Genomic DNA, 19057 nt, shown 5'->3' with positions numbered 1-19057 from the left:
TTTGTTTCTTTTTCCTTTCTGCTTTTAACATTTTTTCTTTGTATTTAACTTCTGATAGTGTGATTAATATGTGTCTTGGCATGTTTCTTTTGGATTTATCCTGTATGGGACTCTCTGCACTTCCTGGACTTGATTTACTATTTCCTTTCCCATGTTAGGAAAGTTTTCAACTGTAATCTCTTCAAATATTTTCTCAGACCCTCTTTTTTTCTCTTTTTCTTCTAGGACCTCTATAATTTGAATGTTGGTGTGTTTAACGTTGTCCCAGAGGTCTCTGAGACTGTCCTCAATTCTCTTCGTTCTTTTTTCTTTATTCGATGCTGAGTTTCTAACCATTCCCTATCCCTTCAGCTGTTCTTCACATAACATGGTCTCTAGCTGCTTTGCCATCATGGGGTTGTACTACTCCAATTAAGCATCATTGTCTTAAAATGTGGCACTGAGGTACAACACATTTGTGATAGTAATTTTGTGTCAATTTGGCTGGGCCATGGTGCCTGGATATGTAGCCAAACATTCTGGATATTTCTGTGAGGGTGCTTTGGGATGAAATTAACATTTAAGTTGGTGGATTTTTGAGTAAAACAGAATGCCCTCCATAATGTGGGTGGGCCTCATCCAATCAGCTGAAGGCCAGACTAACACTGTAGACTGACCTCCCTCAAGCAAGAGAGAATTCTGCCAGCAGAGAATTCTGCCTTCAGACTTGAACTACAGCATCAGCTCTCCTGCCAGCCCACCCTGCATATTTTGGACTAGTCAGACGCCATAATCACATAAGCCAATTCCTTAAAATAAATCACTTTCTATATATATACACACATCCTACTGTTTCTGTTTCTCTGGAGAACCCTGACTAATATAACACGCATGCAGATATTTGTCCTATATGCACAGACTACTGCAGAGCAATTATTCCTAGTCACACCTCAGAGAGGGCAGTCCTTAATCACAGATACAATGAAATCAACAAAGATTAATACAAGATAAAAGACAATAACCAAATGTAAACCCAGGAGAAGAAAAATATAAAGGGAGGAAGAAAGAAAATTACATTTGCTTTTTTAGTTATCACACCAAGTAACTCATAATTGAGCAAAAGGAGAAAAGAACTCCTTTGAAGTTTTTTTAAAAAGTGAACCCATCTGCTTCTGGAGTATCCAGTTACCATGCTCCCTTCACCCGTCCAGAAAACACTTTTATTCCATGTTGAACCAATAATATGAACCACTTTTTTGGAATACCACCTTTTGTCTGTTGCTATAATTTCCAGATGACATGTTTTGCTTGCCGTAACTACCTCCCAAGGCAAAAGGTGGTCCCATGGCCCAGAATTGGAAATTATTTCCAGGTCCCCTTCAGCAACCTGGTTAATTTAGCCTTGCTCAGCCATATATGTGACATACATGACATACTATGTCTCATTCCTTACTCTGAGTGTGATATCTGCATGTAAATATTTGTATATTGTCATTCATTCATATGTGCCAGGCACTGAGCTAGCTATTGAGTACACAGTCATGAACAAGATAGATATGGCTCTGTCCTCATGGACTTATATTTTAGTGGGTAAGACAAATAATCGGTAAGAAAATAAACTATAACTGTTATGATGGAAATAAATGGAGTGCTGTGAGACAGAAGAGGTCTCCTTCAAACTAAGACCTGAATATTTAAAAAAACAAAATAAAGAAAAGTTAGGGAAGAGCATTTCAAAAACAGCAAGTACAAAAGCTCTGAACTGGGAAAAACTTGGGAGTGTTTAGAAAATATCAGAAAATCCATGTGGTTGAATCCCGATGATGATAGAAAGGATTGAAAATGAGGTAGGATACGTAGGCAGAGACCAGATCATAAAGGGTTTCATAGTGAAATTTATTAGGGCAATGGAACACTCCTGAACTTGGAAACCAGATTACTTTCTCAAAAAGTGAAACCAGGAAGAATCAAAGCACAATGAACAAGAATCACCACCTGTGGAAGTGGTTACAAGCAGAAAAGAAAGTATGTGTATGGCTGGAAATTTTGAAAAATATACAATTTCAGAGAGACTACAGTATAGACATAGAGAACAATGAGTAGAATATGATTATAACTTAAGCTGAAACATAAGCAATGATATTGAACCCTGCCTGAAGGAGTAATCTGCTAACAAGTCTGAGATATTCCTTAAAGGTACCTCTCCAGCCATGGCAGGGCAGGGAGAAATGGGGGAGGTGTTAATAGATTGCTCAATATCTTCCTGTCAATTGTTCCAACAAAGATAGTTCTGTTGTTACCTGTTTTGTACATTGGGCTTCCATTTCAAAAAAGGTTAAAAAAAATCTTTGAAAACTGCTTCAAAAACAGAAACTATAATTACATATATATAATGACATATATGGAGAATATAACTAATATATATTATATATATGGAGACTATAACTATAAATATGTATATATATGTATATGAGGCAGGAAGAGAGAGAGAGAGAGGGAGAGAAAGACAGGGAGAGAAGGAAAGAGAAAGAGGGTGGGGGAGAGAGAAAGAGGGAGAGACAGAGGGGGTTCCTAGGTGAGCAGAGTATCAGACAGCCTTAGCAGAAATACTCATATAGAGGAAATAAATGCATAAGACTACATAGTTTGATGGGATTAGTCATTAACATCACCCAACAGCCTGCTTTTGCTCTGATTCCAGGCTCACAAACAAACTTCTACTGACAAGAGCTGGCTTCTCATGGGAGAATATATTGATACTCCATGAGTTTCTGGTGCACATGACATTTATATTTCACCATTAAACATCATCAATGAGGTTTCTAAATCAGTGTCTAATTAATTTCTGCACTTGAAAAACAGGATCCCCCAGTGCAATGACTACCTCATGGAACTGTCACACTCAGGTTTCCTGAGAGTGACCAACCAATGTCTGTGACTTCTGTGGCTGGTCTCTTTTCTATCCACAACCAATTGGAACTAGAGAATCTCATCCATTTAAAGGGACTATCCACAGTAGGAACCCACACTTACCAGCAATGCAATACGATAGGAAAAGAACTTCTTACCTTCTTCATAGAAAAAGAAGCATAGTGGCTTAAAGACAGATATGCGGTTTTAGCACTTGGACTGTTTTTATCACAGACAGAGAATGTTAAAGGTTAGATCTGAAAGTTCATTGTGTCCAACCCCTGAGTTTTAAAGGTGACAAGAGAGGCTTGGGAGATTAGATGGTCTGCTCCCAAAATACAACCAGGACTCCTGGGCTAAACTGTTCCCCCTATGATAACTCCCTACATCGTGGTAATAGTTGCTCACACTCTTAATCTTCTTGCAGCCATTAAAACTTCGTATTCTCATTCTATGCAGTCATGGGTAAACTTTAAAAAGAAATTATGTTTTCCAAGAAATCAAAGATAGCCTTCTATAAAACTTTTTCCTTTCCATTAAGAGCAATAGGTATTTAGTTAACTCCAGCCTATATGGCAGCCAAAACTTTTATAATGAAAGTCATAATACCTTTCTGCTTAAAACCCTGAAACAACTCCTATTCCACAAAGAGTAAAAGCCAGTTCTTCCAAGAGCCTACAAATCCTGCACCTCCATTCTCACCCTGTTCCTGCCACACTGTCTTCCTTGCTGTTCCCAATATACCAAGTACTCACCTGCCTTAGGACCTCTGTGCTGGCTGTTCCCTCTGCCTGGAACGTTTTTCTCCCAAATAAGCTGAATGACTAATTCCTTCATCTCCTTCAAGTCTTTGCTCAGATGTCATCTTCTCAATGAGACCTGCCCTGACCATTCTATTTAAAAGTACTACACCCAACCCTCTTCACTTCCAATGCCCCTAACCCTGACTTTCTTCTTTTTCTATAGGATTTAACACCGTCTAACATTTACTTATTATGTTTATTGCTCATTGTCTGTCTCTTTCCACCAGAATGTAAGCTCCATGAAGGCAGGAATCTTGGTGTATTTTTCCACTATTATATCCCTAACATTTGAAAGAGTGCCTAACCCTCAACAAATATTTGCTGTATGAATTAATTCATTCAATTAATTGCATTTGGAAATTTGACCACTTTATGTCTACCAATAATAAAATGTCATATCTAAAGTGAGTAGGATCAAAGTTGAATCTTTACCCAGATAGGCTGGCTCTTCCAATGGATTCCATTAAGGAGGGAAATATACTAACGCAATAATACATTTCTAGTCTCTGAAATTCTTCTTTGGTGTTGCCATCAATAAAATGAAAAGGAGTTACTGTTTAATAATTAAAAGATGATCACAACAAGGATTTACTGTATAGCACATGGAACTATATTCAATATCTTGTAAAAACCTATAATGGAAAAGAATCTCAAGCTGTACACCTGAAACTAACACAATATTGTAAATCAACTATAGTTTAAAAAATAAAATAAATTTTTTAAAAAAGATGATCAGGGAATTCCCTGGAGGTCCAGTGGTTAGGACTCTGCACTCTCCCTGCCAAGGACGCGGGTTCAGTCCCTGGTCGGGGACCTAAAATCCCACAAGCTGCTCAGTGGGGCCAAAAAGAAAAAATTTAATAAAAAGATGATCAACTACTCTTTTTCAAAGAAACACCCAAATGCATTAAAGATGAGTATCAAACCAACCCAGAATGTATTGACAAGGAATACTATTTATTTAGCATCAATTAAGCTGTCAATTTTTCTTGGTTATAACCTTGACATGTTCTCTTGCACAGTATTCTGAGCAACTGCCACAAAATGAGAATCTAAGAAGTGTGTGTGTGTGTGCACGTATCTTTATAAGCGGTCATGACAAAGTACCTGAGAGTAAGCATACTGACCCATCTATTCCATGCAAGTGTTCTACACATCTTTCAACTAGCTTGTTTTTTCAACAATCATGATGGATTTTTTCTTAAATATCCTCATTCATTTCCAAGTCCTTTTTGTAAACAAACATGGATAAATAGCTGGCTGAGAATAGCAATGCAGGTGGCCACTGTGTATGGTCAAGCACTGCACATCTCTGCAAGTGCCATGTGTATTGTACATGGATTATGATGTAAATGCACCAATACCACCACCACCACCCTTCCCTGGAGTTGTGCAGTATTCACCCATGGGTCTGTTCAATCTAACCAGCCCAGACTGGAACTAAAACCAATGATCTTTCCTCCTGGAAAAAGTAATTCAAAATGACTGAGCTAATCAATCCTAGACAAGGATATATGAACTGATTTACATTAAAATAATATCCTCAAAACATTTACCAGTAATTAAAAAATGGAGAAGGTGTTAGAGACACAACTATCTTAAAATGACTTTATATGATAGGTCACAGTTTCCCATCCCTGAATCTTTGTTTAATTGGCAGTTGGTTTTCTGGTAAAGGATAGAGATTCTGATACACGTAATGATCTTAGAGCACACTCAAGTGGATAAATACTAGACTAGCAATGTTTTTCATAAAGAGATGTCTTGGTCTGTGATAGAAAAAAATGAAAAGAGAAGGTGGTGGAAACAAAGATTACTGAATGAATGAAGATGTACCAGCCCTCATCACAAGGGCTTGTAGTTTAAATTATTTCTTTAATAACGAGGATGGATTTTTGGCTGGTCTAGCCATACTTTCCATTTAGTCTTCTTCACTCTTTCTTGAGTCAATTTAGGGGGACTTTGAATAGAAGTTTGGGATTTTTTTGGGAGAGGGTGTTTAGTTTTTTTTTTTTTGGCTGTGCCGCAAGGCATGTAGGATCTTAGTTCCCTGACCAGGGATCAAACCCGTGTCCTCTGCAGTGGAAGCTCAGAGTCTTACCACTGGACTGCCAGGGAAGTCCCTCGAATAGAACTTTGAATAGAACAAAGCTACCTTATACGGTAGCAAAGCTGTAATCTAAACCTCTTGCACCTCGTACTTATGAATGAAACCAAGTGGCCTCGTTATAGGAAAAATATCTGAAACGACACACTTAAACAACCAAAATGTCCATAACTAAAATATCCCTACCTAACTCAATTTCAATCTTGCAGTCTCCAGAAAGCATTTTGCTTTTTCACATCTCTACTCCTTTAATCCTATTGCTCCCTCATCCTGAAGTGCACATACTTGCCTCCTCCTCTTCTCTCTTACCTTCATCAGTTCCCACTACCTCATCTCCCAGAAAAAAAAAAGGGGGAACTAAGCAGACACATAGCAGGTATCCACAACAAGAGTACTTACCACTGTGCCATATTTGTTTCTTCTTATGTCTACTCCTCCATTGAACTGTGTGCCAGGCAAGAACCAGGGTTTTTTTGTTTTGTTTTGTTCTGTTTATCGTTATATCTCCAGGGCCTAGAGAGCATTTGTTAAAAGATGTACATATATGTTTATTTAGAAATGGAATTTGACATCACAGTAAAAATAGGCCCAGGGTGTAGACACCAAAGATATGATTGTCTTGAATGCCCTGCCCTCTCTTACCTCCCATATATTCACTTAATCACTCGTACTGCTTAATGTGGAAAAATTACTTGGAAAATATTTTTAAAATACTTTTAACAGTCAAACCAGTAACCAAAAAACTTAAATCAAGAAGTGAAAATAAAAGTGTCTTCTTTCTATGTCCACCTTGAGAAGCTCCATCTGTGGGACTGGTTTCTCCAAGATAAGAAGCAAAACTAGTTCCTCACTTTCTCTCCTCACTCCCTCCAGTCCTACCTCAAAGATCCCATACCCTGTCCCCTTTAAAGTCAAAGGTACCTATCCCAGCAGAAAATGAATTCAAATACACCTGTAATTGTAAACCAAAATAGTGTGAAGGCATTCACTATACTCTGGCTGGGTGGGGAGACAACGAAAGGCAAACTAATCTCCCCAAATATGCAAAGCTGCAGAAGGTGACAGAATAACTGCTATTTATTTTTGTTCAAGAGGACTAGGCTAAACTACACAACTTAAGTAATACAGACTTTAATATATTGTAATAAAACAAAGCCACATTATTTCAATATTAAAGTTAGACCTTCTATATGATAAAAAATACTTCCTCCAGCAACTCTGTCAGTGAAGATCTATTCCGTCGTAGGTTGAAATTCAAACTAGCCTTTTGCCAGCTGGTGATATTGAGCAAATATATTGAGAGTCTCTGGGCCTGTTTCCTCAATCTCCAAAATGAGAGTACGATGAGGTACAGTGGTTAGGTTCCCAAGTCAGTAAGTAAGGTGGGGGAGGAGGGGGGAAGCCTGTCACAATTACCTTTGAAAAATCACTTTAATTACCCCTAAGTATAGCATATTGACTTTAGTGTACACACTATACAGTAAACCTTATGGGCACTAAATTTTGAGAAACCACTTAAACTGAAGAAATAAAAAAGAATGTATATATGCGTACATGTAGGCATTAAGGCCATTCTGGTTTTAACTCTAAAAGCACTAATAGTGAACAGGGTATGGCTAGAGAACACAGCTCCAGAGTTTAGTAAATGTTAGTGTCCTGCCTTTCTTCTGCCCTTTAGCCTACCAGGAAATATCCCAGAGCAGTCGTTTTAACGTGATTATGCCTGAGGCGCAGGTAGTGACTTATGCAGCGAATACTTCGAGGGAAGAAACTTTGTAACCCGTTTGGAGTTCTCCTCCTAACACTCGCACTTTGAAGTGCCTCGCTAAATAAGAGGATGAATTATTGTCTACCACAGATTAGAGCTCGGGCCATTTCAATGTACTAATGCCTCGGAAATTTTACAAAGCAAACTTGCTTCACACATCACTACCTCAAATCCGCAGTCTTCCCTTAGCTCCAGAAAAGCTTGGCCCAATCCTTTCGGCTTCCGTAACCTCGCTCAATTTCGCGAGACTAAGGCTGAGCTCCGCGAGACTAAGCTGAGCTCCGCGGCTCTGCCGCTGGGGGCGGCTCCAGAACACTTCCGGGAGGCTCCTGTGGGGAAGCGTCTGGGTGTCTGCTTCCGGCGGCTTCCTGGCTGCTTCCTCAGCCTCCCGGACCATCGGGCTGAAGTAGTGGGCACGGGACGGGGCCCTGGCAACCCTCGGTCGTTGGGCCCGTCAGTCTCTAGCCATGGACCGGGACCTTATGCGGCAGTCACTGAATTTCCACGGGCCGTCATTGCTCTCCCTGCTCAGGAGCGAACAGCAGGACAATCCGCACTTCCGGAGCCTCCTGGGGTCGGTGGTCGAGCCTGCCCGGGGCCCGCCGCCCCAGCAGCAGTTACAGGGCAGGTAATGGGACGGCGGCGCCGCTGCTAGACGGGGGAGGGGAGGCAGCTGCGGGCTCCACTACCGCAGTCGAGCGGCTGAGTCCTGAAGGAGCAGAGCCGAGGCCATGAGCCCGTGAGAACTGCGGCGCTAGTTCCGAGGGCAGGATGGAGGAGGGTGCCCACTCCTGGTGTGAGGGCAATGCAGGATGCGGGCTGAACTTTTTAAATCTGGTACTGCACTACCAGAGGCGCGGATTCTTTAGCTAAAATCCCTTGGGCTTGTGTATCTGCCGCGGCTGTCTCTTTTTAAGTTTCCGCGCCCTCCACCTACAGACCGGCGAATGAGGGAATCCTTGGTTAAAACTTTTTTTCGGAGGATGTACGGCCAAGAGCTTAGGACGGACCCGATTGGGCGATGAAAAAGCCCTGAGCAGAAGCTTGGACTTACTAAAAGGTTTTGCAGGTAAACCAGTTTTCATAAATTTTGTTTCTTTTTAAGAAAAGAGAAGAAAGTTGAAAACATTGAAATACAAAAATTCATTTCCAAAAAAGCGGATCTGCTTTTTGCAGTTTCCTGGAAATCAGATGCACCTACAACTTCTGAAGTTAATGAAGACGATGAAGGTGAGTTTAATCTTAAAGTTGTTTGATTGCGGTTTGGTTTAACAGCACTTCAGATGAACACAAAACTATTGTTAGTAATTTTGTTAATTATTTTTTCAGAGCGTTATGCAGTCATGCCACCTTTAGAGCAATTCATGGAGATACCTAGTATGGACCGGAGAGAGCTCTTTTTTCGAGATATTGAGCGTGGTGATATAGTGATTGGAAGAATTAGTTCCATTCGGGAATTTGGGTTTTTCATGGTGTTGATTTGTTTAGGCAGTGGTGTTATGAGAGATATATCCCACTTAGAAATCACAGTAAGTTATTCACTTTTCAGTTATTTGATTGTTTCTGTTTTGGATAAAATGTCATCTCAATGCAAAACTTATGTCTTTGCATCCAGTTGTAATTAAGTGTACCCTATAGACATAGTTTTGAGAATTAATTAAATAAATAAGTATTAAGTAAAAAGTATAAATATAAAGCACCTTTTCTTTTTAAAAAATAATCAGCAGTAATAGAGTTACTTACAGTTTCCGGCACCATTTCTAGTTTTGGGGGGTTTTGCTCCCTTGGGTGTCAGGGGTGGGGCCCTTTTTTAAACACTCAAAGAGATATCAGTGGAGATGGTGAGATTGATTAGTAGACTGGGGTTATTTCTTCTAGTTGAACATGTCTTTAATTATTTAGTATTAGATACTTGTATGTGGATAATTTAGAAACAAATTCTTATTTATTCAATATGCATTTACAATAATTAAATTAAGTGGTTTGTACATTATAATAAGATGCTTTGCCCAAGGTGAATAGACCTAAATTTGAAATAGTATGTCACTTTAATTTAAAAGGTTAGATATTTACTGTGTGTTAAGGCAGGTAGAAAGGGAAGAAAAGCAGAAGGTATCACAAACTGGATAACAGACCTAAACTTTGAAGAATTCACATTTCATTTTCTTTGGAACTCAGAGGCGCGGATTCTTTAGCTAAAATCCCCTGGACTTGTGTATCTGCCGCGGCTGTCCCTTTTTAAGTTTCTGCGCCCTCCACCTACAGACAGGGGAATGAGGGAATACTTGGTTAAAACTTTTCTTCGGAGGATGTATGGCCAAGAGCTTAGGACAGACCCGATTGGGCAATGAAGCCGGTCTACTTTCTGGACAAGCTTTTAGTTTTGTATTTAACAAGCACAAAATAATTTTTTGTTTCATCATCCATACTTATATGTGGTTTCTAAAACTAATTGCAAATTTCATGAGATTTTAGTTTTTGACCTGAACCAGAAAACTTGTTTTATTATGTTTAGGCACAGAAATTATTAAAGTCCTTATTTAAATTTAGACTCTAGGGTGCTAGTTGTTTTCTTAATGTTCCTGTCAACTATTAGCTGTTTATACTGAACAGCTAGAATAAAAGAAGACACTTCTCACCAAAGAATCGAATGTCTGGTGTTTTACAATACTTCTCATTGCAGGCTCTATGTCCACTAAGAGACGTGCCTTCTCTCAGTAACCATGGGGATCCTTTATCATATTACCAAACTGGTGACCTCGTTCGAGGTAATCAGTTTCATCATATTAATAAAAAAGTAACAGTTGTCATATTTATGTTAGCTTGCATTGCCTTGTTAATCAACTCAATTTTCTTATTTTTTAAGCTGGAATCAAGGATATTGACAGATATCATGAAAAGCTTGCTGTATCTCTATATAGCTCATCTCTTCCACCACACCTATCTGGTATTAAATTAGGTGTAATTAGTTCCGAAGAACTTCCTTTGTACTACAGGTAATTTATCCACATTGTCTCAACAAGTTAATTGGAAAACAATTTCTTTGCTAAAAAATAGCAAATTTTGCCCAACTTCTAACAAAGTAGAATTGTAGTTTCTCTTATTTCAAAATATGCTAATTTTATTTTTATAACCCTTAAATTTCTTCAAACTTGGCAAAAGGAACCAAGTCATTATTGCCACACCTTCATGTACAACAATGGTCTGAGTATTTAAATCCCATGTGATAATGTTATTTCCTTAATTAAAATGGGACATGCTAATCATGTTAATCATTTTTATATTTTTGTTGTGACTTTTTTTTTTTTTTTTTTTAAGGAGAAGCGTTGAACTAAATAGCAATTCTTCAGAATCCTATGAGAATATCATGCAGAGTTCTTTGGGATTTGTTAATCCAGGAGTAGTTGAATTCCTTTTAGGAAAACTAGGAATAGATGAATCTAATCCACCATCTTTAATGCGAGGCCTGCAAAGGTATAGTAAATCAGTATTATTATATTAAGTGGTGAGGTCAGTGGTGCTGAAGTCAAAAGCTGCATAACTGAAGAAAATACTCAATTATCCTAAGCTTGCTGCCAATGTTTGAATGAACTAGGTGATCCCCTCTTTTTGGAATGGAGTGTTTTATCAGTGATTGATGTGTGCCATGTGACCAGATAGATGCAGAAAAAGATGCAGAAAAAAATAATATTTAACAATAATAGTCATTCCTGAGAGTTCAAGAATTTTGCTTTGTAAATAAAATACAAATTTCTTGCTTGGGATTCAGTTTTTATCTGTCAGGTGGAGAGATATAGTTACCCTAAAAAGTATTTACAGTTTGACTTTTATTTTCTTTAATAGCAAAAATTTCTCTGAAGACGATTTTGCTTCTGCATTAAGAAAGAAGCAGTCTGCATCTTGGGCTTTAAAATGGTATGAAGACTGTCTTTCAACACTTGCATTAGTCTAAAAGGTTAGGTTAAGGCAAGCATGCTTATGTCATCTTTAAGACCAAATTTGTTTATAAATGAATTTAAATGATACCTTTTTGACATTAGCTTTTTTAAAGGTGTAAATGGTGTTATGTTGTAAACTTTAAAGATTTAAGTTTTAGCCAATATTTTTAATTTTTTTAAAAAGGAATTAGTATATCGATATCTGGATTTCATAAGTATTTGTTATGAAATTATCCAAAGACAATACTTCTTAGTTATATTGAGAATATCAAAGACTAAATATTAACCAAATTTGATTTGCTTTAAAATTTTATTCGTGCTGACATTTTGTTTGGATATTCTGTGAAATATTTTTATGTATGCTTTACAAACACCTTTGTAGTGTGAAGATTGGAGTTGATTATTTTAAGGTTGGACGCCATGTGGATGCTATGAATGAATACAATAAGGCTCTGGAAATAGATAAACAAAATGTGGAAGCTTTGGTAGCTCGTGGAGCATTGTAAGTGGATAATGGGTTTTAAGGAATATTTACAAGGTAAATGTGTATAAGATTTATGAATAGCTCACAAAATAAATTCCTCTAATTTTGTCTCATATCTATAGATATGCAACAAAAGGAAGTCTGAACAAAGCAATAGAAGATTTTGAGCTTGCATTGGAAAACTGTCCAACTCACAGGAATGCAAGAAAATACCTCTGCCAGACCCTTGTAGAAAGAGGAGGGCAGTAAGTGTCAGATTTTGTTAAATAGCAGAGATCTAATATTCAACCAGCTACTATAAAATCTTGAACTTAACATAAGGAAATAGCATCTCTAACTCAGTTCAGACACTCTTAGTTTCAATTTTGGTTGAAAATGTTTTTTAAATATAGTCCTCTATACATTTTCTAGTTCTTTTTTTCCTTATTACTTAGGTTCTTTAAGATTGGAGATATTTTAGTGTCTTGACTTCACTTTTCTGAATATTTTCATTACACAGAAATATAAATGTAAAGATACAAGAAATTAGGTAAATATTCTTTTCCTGGACATACACTAGAAGTTTTTGTGTAATAGACAGAAATTTCTAATTCATTTCATCATTTTAGTAATTATAATGCCAGAAATATAAGTTGAGAACTCTATAGTTAATTGTGAATTAGATTTCACTATTGTATTCAGCTTATTGCTCTCCTTTGTCCAGTGAAATCCACAAAACTTAGATTAAACGAAGAGCAAAACATTAAGAACAAACCCTATAACCTATCTTACTGTCCTGAGATACTGGCATAATACTTGGCATAGTAGTTTTATCATAAATATTTAATGACTAATAGACTAGTCTAATTTATAAAATATTTTGAAGAAACATAATACTTTAAATATAAATAATTTGCTAACAGTCTGCTTTAATAATTAAAGACAGTTTATGATTAAAAGCATTTTTTTTGCTGTTAATTTTTTAAATAGAATCATCTCTTTTCTGTTTCATGAATTTGCCTGATCATTCTAGTTTGTATGATCATTCCAGAACTCCATATAAATGAAATTTTGTAATATTTGTTTTTAACTGATAACGAACTTCTAGTTGGACCCAAGTGTTTGGAGCAGCTTTTTACTTTCTCACTAGGTACATAAGCTAGTACCTACTTAAATGTGGTTGTCTCATTTTTCACATATTGGTGATTTTTAGCTCAGTGAATGACAACACCATCTGTTCCATCATCCACGCCAAAAATGTTGATCGTCTTTGGTCCCTTACTCCCCTCATCCAGTCTGACACGAGTGATTCCATTGAACCCACTGGTTTTTAAATTTGTTTTATAGTAATTACTTTTTCCTACTTTCCAAAACCTGAAAATATTTTGCAAAACCCTTTCACTGCTGTGTATCTAAACTTTCTAATTCTCATTTTTCACAACATAGACTTGTGAACATCATCTAATAATTATCCCGTCTACAGGCTGGTTGTGATATACACGTATGCCTTGGTATTTCCAACTTTAGCAGTGAATTTTCTGGGGAAATTTTTCTGTAGAAAGGAAAGTTCTTCATAAATTACTAGGAAAAGCCAGCCTATATAATTCTGTACTAAAGCTCAAGATCATAGTAAATTTACAGAGGATATCAGTTGATCATGTGTTTTCACATATTATACTAAAATGCCAATGCTTGACCTACAGTATGGCTTTAGTTATCAGTAATAGATTCCTATTCGTATTTTTGTTTGTTTAATTAAGATATAATTAACACATAACTTTATATTAGTTTCAGGTTATGTGCATTAATGTGATTAGATATATGTAAATATCGTGAAGTATTGACCACAGTAAGTCTGGTTAACTTCCATCATCGTACATAGTTAAATTTTTTTTTTCTTGTGATGAGAACTTTAAGATGTACTCTCTTTGCAACTTTCAAATATACAATATAGTATTAACTATAATCACCATGATGTACATTACATCCCCAGGACTTTATCTTATAACTGGAAGTTTATAAGATAAACCACTTTCACCTACTTTGCCCCCACCCCCCCCACCCCCACGTCTGGCAACCACCAATCTGTTCTCTGTATCTTTGAGTTCAGTTTTTCTGATTTGTTTTATGTGGTTTTATATTGTCTTTTTACCAAAAAAAAAAATAGCTGTAAAAGCACAATATTTAAGTATTGTTCAATTTGAAAATAATTTGCTGGGCTTCCCTGGTGGCTCGGTGATTAAGAATCCGCCTGCCAATGCAGGGGACATGGGTTCAAGCCCTGGTCCAGGAAGATCCCACATGCCGCAGAGCAACTAAGCCCGTGCGCCACAACTACTGAGCCTGCACTCTAGAGCCTGCGAGCCTAGAGCCCGTGCTCTGCAACAACAGAAGCCACCGCGATGAGAAGCCCGTGCACCGCAACAAAGAGTAGCCCCTGCTCACCACAACTAGAGAAAGCCCGACACAGCAATGAAGACCCAACACAGTCAAAAGTAAAATAAATAATTTATTTAAAAAAAGAAAATAATTTGCAGAACTTGGTTTTTGCCTTAATAAATTCTCTCATATACGCCTCTGCCCTATATGCATATTTGAGGACTTCTAATTTTTACCCCAAAAAAGCTAAATTTTCCTTTCTGATTTAGGTTAGAAGAAGAAGAAAAGTTTTTAAATGCTGAAAGTTACTATAAGAAAGCTTTGGCTTTGGATGAAACTTTTAAAGATGCAGAGGATGCTTTGCAGAAGCTTCATAAATATATGCAGGTGATTCTTTATTTCCTCTTAGAAATTTAATGAGATTTGAAATTAATGCCAAAACTTAACTTTTTTCTAGGGAAAACTATTCTAGATCATTTAAGTAAGGCATTATGAAAAGTTTTTTAGATAATAGCTTTTCTTAATTGGGCTTGACATTGCTTCATAGTTTTGTTAATACTCAAAAGTAAAAGTAGCCCTGTGAGAAAATTCCCATTGCCTAAATTTGGTATGTGGATTTGAGAACTGTCCTTGTAGTGAGCTTTCCTGGTGGTTACAGAATTCAGTATTGTTACTGTAATTGAGCCAATTTTAAAAAACCTTTTTGAGAAATATTTTAAACTGTCTTTTCCTGTAATACTGATGATGATGTTTTCTCATGCATTTTCTTCTGAATTGGACCATTGCTGCTGTGTCTGTGACATCTGGTGCTGCTCATCCCCACCCTCAAACTGGAAAATGATTTCTTATATAATCATGCATCCAACTGGGCTGTGCTATTTTTTAAATGGTTTGTATTTGAACATGGTGATTTCCCCCTCAATTCATCTTAATGGAATTTCTTTATTTGAATTTTATTTATAAAATTTGTGTCCTGTTTAAATTTTTAATGTTTTTTAATAATTTTTCATGTATTTTATTTTTTCCCTTTCTTGCACTCTGGGTCATGGGTTTCGATGCAATGGCTTCCCCTTTTTTTCATGGAATACCAACTGCAATTGGTCCTCAATACTGTTCTGGCTGTTCCAATGATTAATGCCAAACACCTGTGTGATTAATTTTTATATGTTAAAAATATTTGTTTAATGCTGGATATATGGTGATTTGGGTATACCACATTTGGTTTCTGGTTGGGGGGTTGGTCTTTTGAAAACTGGGTTTTATATGTTCTGCTGTTTTTAACGTGTGGTTTTTTCCGATATCTGGGTTGTAAAAGAAATCTTTGGAATTAAGAGAAAAACAAGCTGAAAAGGAAGAAAAGCAGAAAACAAGGAAAATAGAAACAAGTGCAGAAAAGTTACGTAAGCTTTTAAAAGAGGAGAAAAGGTAAACTATGATATTCAGTATTCTTAAACTTAAAGCAAGTACTGAGTTGAACCAAAGTGCCATATGGGAGGTAAAGTAAGTAAAACATAAAAGTGTTTCAAGTTGTAATCAATGATTCTTAGCAAGTATGTATACCATAAATTTTTCTATAAAAGAGATAAAGCAAAGTGGAATGGAAGGCTAGAATTCTGCAAAAAAAAAAAGAAAAATTTAATCTTAGAATTAAAATATGTAAGTCATTTTAATTATCTGTATTTTAGGGAGAAATTTTTTAGAACTAGAGCAGTAATTTTCAACTGGGAGCGGTTTTGTCCCCCAGAGGACATTTTTGGTTGTCATAACTGGTAGAGTGCTGTTGGCATCTAGAGGGTAGAGGTCAGGGATGCTGCTAAACTTTCTACAATGATGTAGGATTCCCCCACCACCACCCTACCCTCCCAGCAAAGAATTATTTGGCCAAAAATGTTAATAGTACTGAGGTGGAAAAACTATTAACTAGAGGTAGCCAAATATAAAACCTCAATTCTCTCCTTTATGTATTCATATGGTCTTAAATTTTTAAGGTAATATGGGAAATGTCACTGTGTCTTTCAGAAATGATGGATTTGCTTACAGTGACAACTGTCTACACAAGTATTTTTTTCCAAAAGTCATGACATGGTAAAATTGGATCTTGTAGTAGCTAGGATTATTATTATAATTCCTTATCTAAGCCACAACTTTTATGAAAATCTTTATAATAAAATAGAACTAAAATCTTTATGGATAATTAAACACTTTTATACTCAACATATCTGATGAGTTAACTACATTTTTTTAGGCTAAAGAAAAAAAGAAGAAAATCAACTTCTTCCTCTTCAAGTGTTTCTTCTGCTGATGAATCAGTTTCTTCTTCTTCATCCTCTTCCTCTTCTGGTCACAAAAGGCATAAGAAACATAAGAGGAATCGCTCAGAGTCTTCTCGAAGTTCCAAAAGGCATTCAGCTAAGGCATCCTCAAATCAGGTAGATCAGAATAAGAAAGATGAGTGCTTCCCAGTTCCAGCCAATACTTCAGCATCTTTTCTTAACCAAAAACAAGAAGTGGAAAAACTACTGGAAAAGCAGGATAGGTTACCATATCAAAAGAAACAGGTAAAAGAAAAAGATAGATGCCCTCTTTCTTCATCTTCAGTTGAAATTCCGGATGATTTTGGAGGTAGGTCTGAAGATCCAAGAGATTTTTATAATAGCTATAAAACTCAGACAGGTAGTAGCAAAACAGAAAAGCCACATAAATCAGAAAGACATTTTTCCAGTAGAAGAGATTCCTCAGATTCCTTCTATAGGAATTCAGAGGACAAGATAAAAATTTATGGTTATAGAAGATTTGAGAAAGATACAGAAGGAAGAAAAGAACACTATAGAAGGTGGGAGCCAGGTTCCATGAGATATTCCACTTCACCAGCAAGCTCAGACTACTCTTGGAAGTCAGTTGAAAAATATAAAAAATACACTTATTCTGGATCACGTGATTTCAGTAGACATGAGCAAAGATATCAATTAAATAAAAATCAAGGAGAATATGAAAGAGAGGGTAATTATGAGGAGGATATTAAAACAGAGGTTCCAGAAGAGGGACTAAGTAGCAAAGAGCATTCAGAAAGTGGAGTTAAAAAAAATTTACCTCAAAATTTACTCAATATATTTAATCAGATAGCTGCATTTGAGAAAGAGAAAGGAAATAAGCCAAAAAATTAATATGCCAAGGGGATCAGCACCATTAACACTAAAGGCTTTTAGTAAAAGGTTTTGGTCTTTTAGTAATAACAGTCCAGTGCAGAAATATCTGCTCCTGCGGTTATTTTATTTGTAGAGACTACAGAAATCAAGTACTTTTTATAGCGATCCTCAAAGTATATTTGTTTCAGTTGTAGGTCCCCTTTTCATAGCTTGATTTTTTTCAGGCTTTTCTTGTGTATGTTTATGTACAGTTATTTCTTACTCTGATGATTTAAACTTCTTCACCTGAAGATAACACTCTCAAAGTATTGTTTCTTCATTGTATTATGGTGTGTGAGAATTTCTTGGGTCCACCTTATCCTGCTGTTTGAGAGAATATTAAATTTGTGCAGTGAACACTTGGATCGTTTTTATCAAAACTTATTTCATTCTCTCCTCTGTTAAATTAAAAGCTCTTGACTTTTGAAACAAATATATTTGAATGTTTCATAAGTACCATTTTATATTCATTTTTAAATATTAAGTTTTTTGCATAACTTTTATCTTAAAATGGTAGATTATTTGTCTTGTCTAATTGACCTCTAAACCCTGATTTAATTAAAATGGTTTATGTATCAGCTGTTTAACAGGTACCTTAGGAATAAAGCCATGAAAGTTGACTAGGGGCCCATTTTACTTACTTCTCTTTTTCTCCCCCCTTCTTGCTAGCAATATAGCACTAAGAAATTTCTTTAAATATTGGCAAGACCCTAAGAGACTACATTCCAGGCAAAAATATATCAGAGTAGGAAAGAGCTCTTTTAGCAAAAACAGCAGTGGCAAGTGAAACACACTATAAATCTGGTCTTCCACTACGGGAAAGGAAGTTAGGAAACTGTCCTAGTATTGCAAATGTCCAGTTGGGAAGGCACTGGGCCTGTTTCTGAATAGCCTAGAGCTGGCCTGCATTTCTGCTTTTCTTCCTTAACACCTCTCCTCTGATACCTCCTTTCTTAGAGTCTGAATAAATGACTAGGCTGACAGAGCCTGGGCTTAGAATAAATTTCAGCAACTAGAGCTGAAGAAGGAATGGACTTGGATCGTAAGGATCCTCCCCGAATTATTGAAAACAGTATAAATAGGGATAGAGATAGATATAAATAGAAGTCATAGGTGTTTATAATGGGCTTTAGAATCTTTCCAACTCATGATGACACTGGATGGGTGGGTTGGAGGGTAGTGAGTATCCATCTACAAAGGTCTAAGTGACAGAGAATGATAGAGGAAGAAGACAGTCCTTGTTCTATCTTGGAGTTTCTGCCAACAGTAAAATACCAAAAGTTAGTATAACTGGATGTATACTATTTGTGACCTTCAGACTTCAGTGATGGGAGCCTAATGAAAAAGCTAAAATTTGTTTTGCAATGGAACAGAAAAAGAAACTCTGGTCAAAAACAATAGGTAATGGCAGTAGAAATCAGTCAGTCACTTGGGCATTAGTCTTTGCACCAAGAAATTTATCTGAAAAGAGTCCCTAGTTCTTTCTGTGTATTAATAGTTCTGGTATCATCCCTACAGTAATCCT

At 36.6% G+C, this 19057-nt stretch overlaps 1 protein-coding gene and 1 long non-coding RNA gene across 3 annotated transcripts in view; one reads left to right on the top strand and one right to left on the bottom strand.

The window, feature by feature from the left end:
* The window catches only part of LOC111175623 (uncharacterized), a 133619-nt gene extending 125423 nt beyond the window's left edge, over positions 1–8196 (bottom strand). Inside the window, exons 1-2 of one of the 2 annotated variants that reach the window (XR_016393071.1) lie at positions 7733–8196; positions 6199–6312 (exon numbers count right to left, since the gene is read on the bottom strand). This is a non-coding gene — a long non-coding RNA (uncharacterized LOC111175623). The remainder of the gene's footprint in view (positions 1–6198; positions 6313–7732) is intronic. The other variant, XR_002644757.2, reaches the window with a different exon arrangement.
* TTC14 (tetratricopeptide repeat domain 14) lies at positions 7860–17889 on the top strand. Its single transcript, XM_022571464.3, has 12 exons — positions 7860–8195; positions 8673–8797; positions 8897–9096; positions 10251–10335; positions 10434–10563; positions 10886–11041; positions 11411–11482; positions 11888–12007; positions 12112–12234; positions 14617–14734; positions 15663–15772; positions 16593–17889. Exons 1-12 carry the CDS (start codon positions 8035–8037, stop codon positions 17509–17511), a joined length of 2319 nt encoding a protein of 772 aa, XP_022427172.1. The 5' UTR covers positions 7860–8034; the 3' UTR covers positions 17512–17889.
* The last annotated feature ends 1168 nt before the right edge of the window (positions 17890–19057 follow it).

This window comes from Delphinapterus leucas, chromosome 4, assembly GCF_059928025.1.
Source record: "Delphinapterus leucas isolate spDelLeu-1000000601 "Yukka" chromosome 4, BTC_Dleu_Yukka2, whole genome shotgun sequence".
Classification (NCBI taxonomy): domain Eukaryota; kingdom Metazoa; phylum Chordata; class Mammalia; order Artiodactyla; family Monodontidae; genus Delphinapterus; species Delphinapterus leucas.
This window is presented reverse-complemented; position numbering and strand designations above follow the sequence as displayed.

Bases quoted from the DNA above. Each gene is read 5' to 3' on its own strand.
- TTC14 (XM_022571464.3), top strand. From the start codon at position 8,035: ATGGACCGGGACCTTATGCGGCAGTCACTGAATTTCCACGGGCCGTCA. The intron at 9,097-10,250 runs GTAAGTTATTCA...TTCTCATTGCAG, and splicing joins TATCCCACTTAGAAATCACA to GCTCTATGTCCACTAAGAGA. The intron at 10,336-10,433 runs GTAATCAGTTTC...TTATTTTTTAAG, and splicing joins AACTGGTGACCTCGTTCGAG to CTGGAATCAAGGATATTGAC.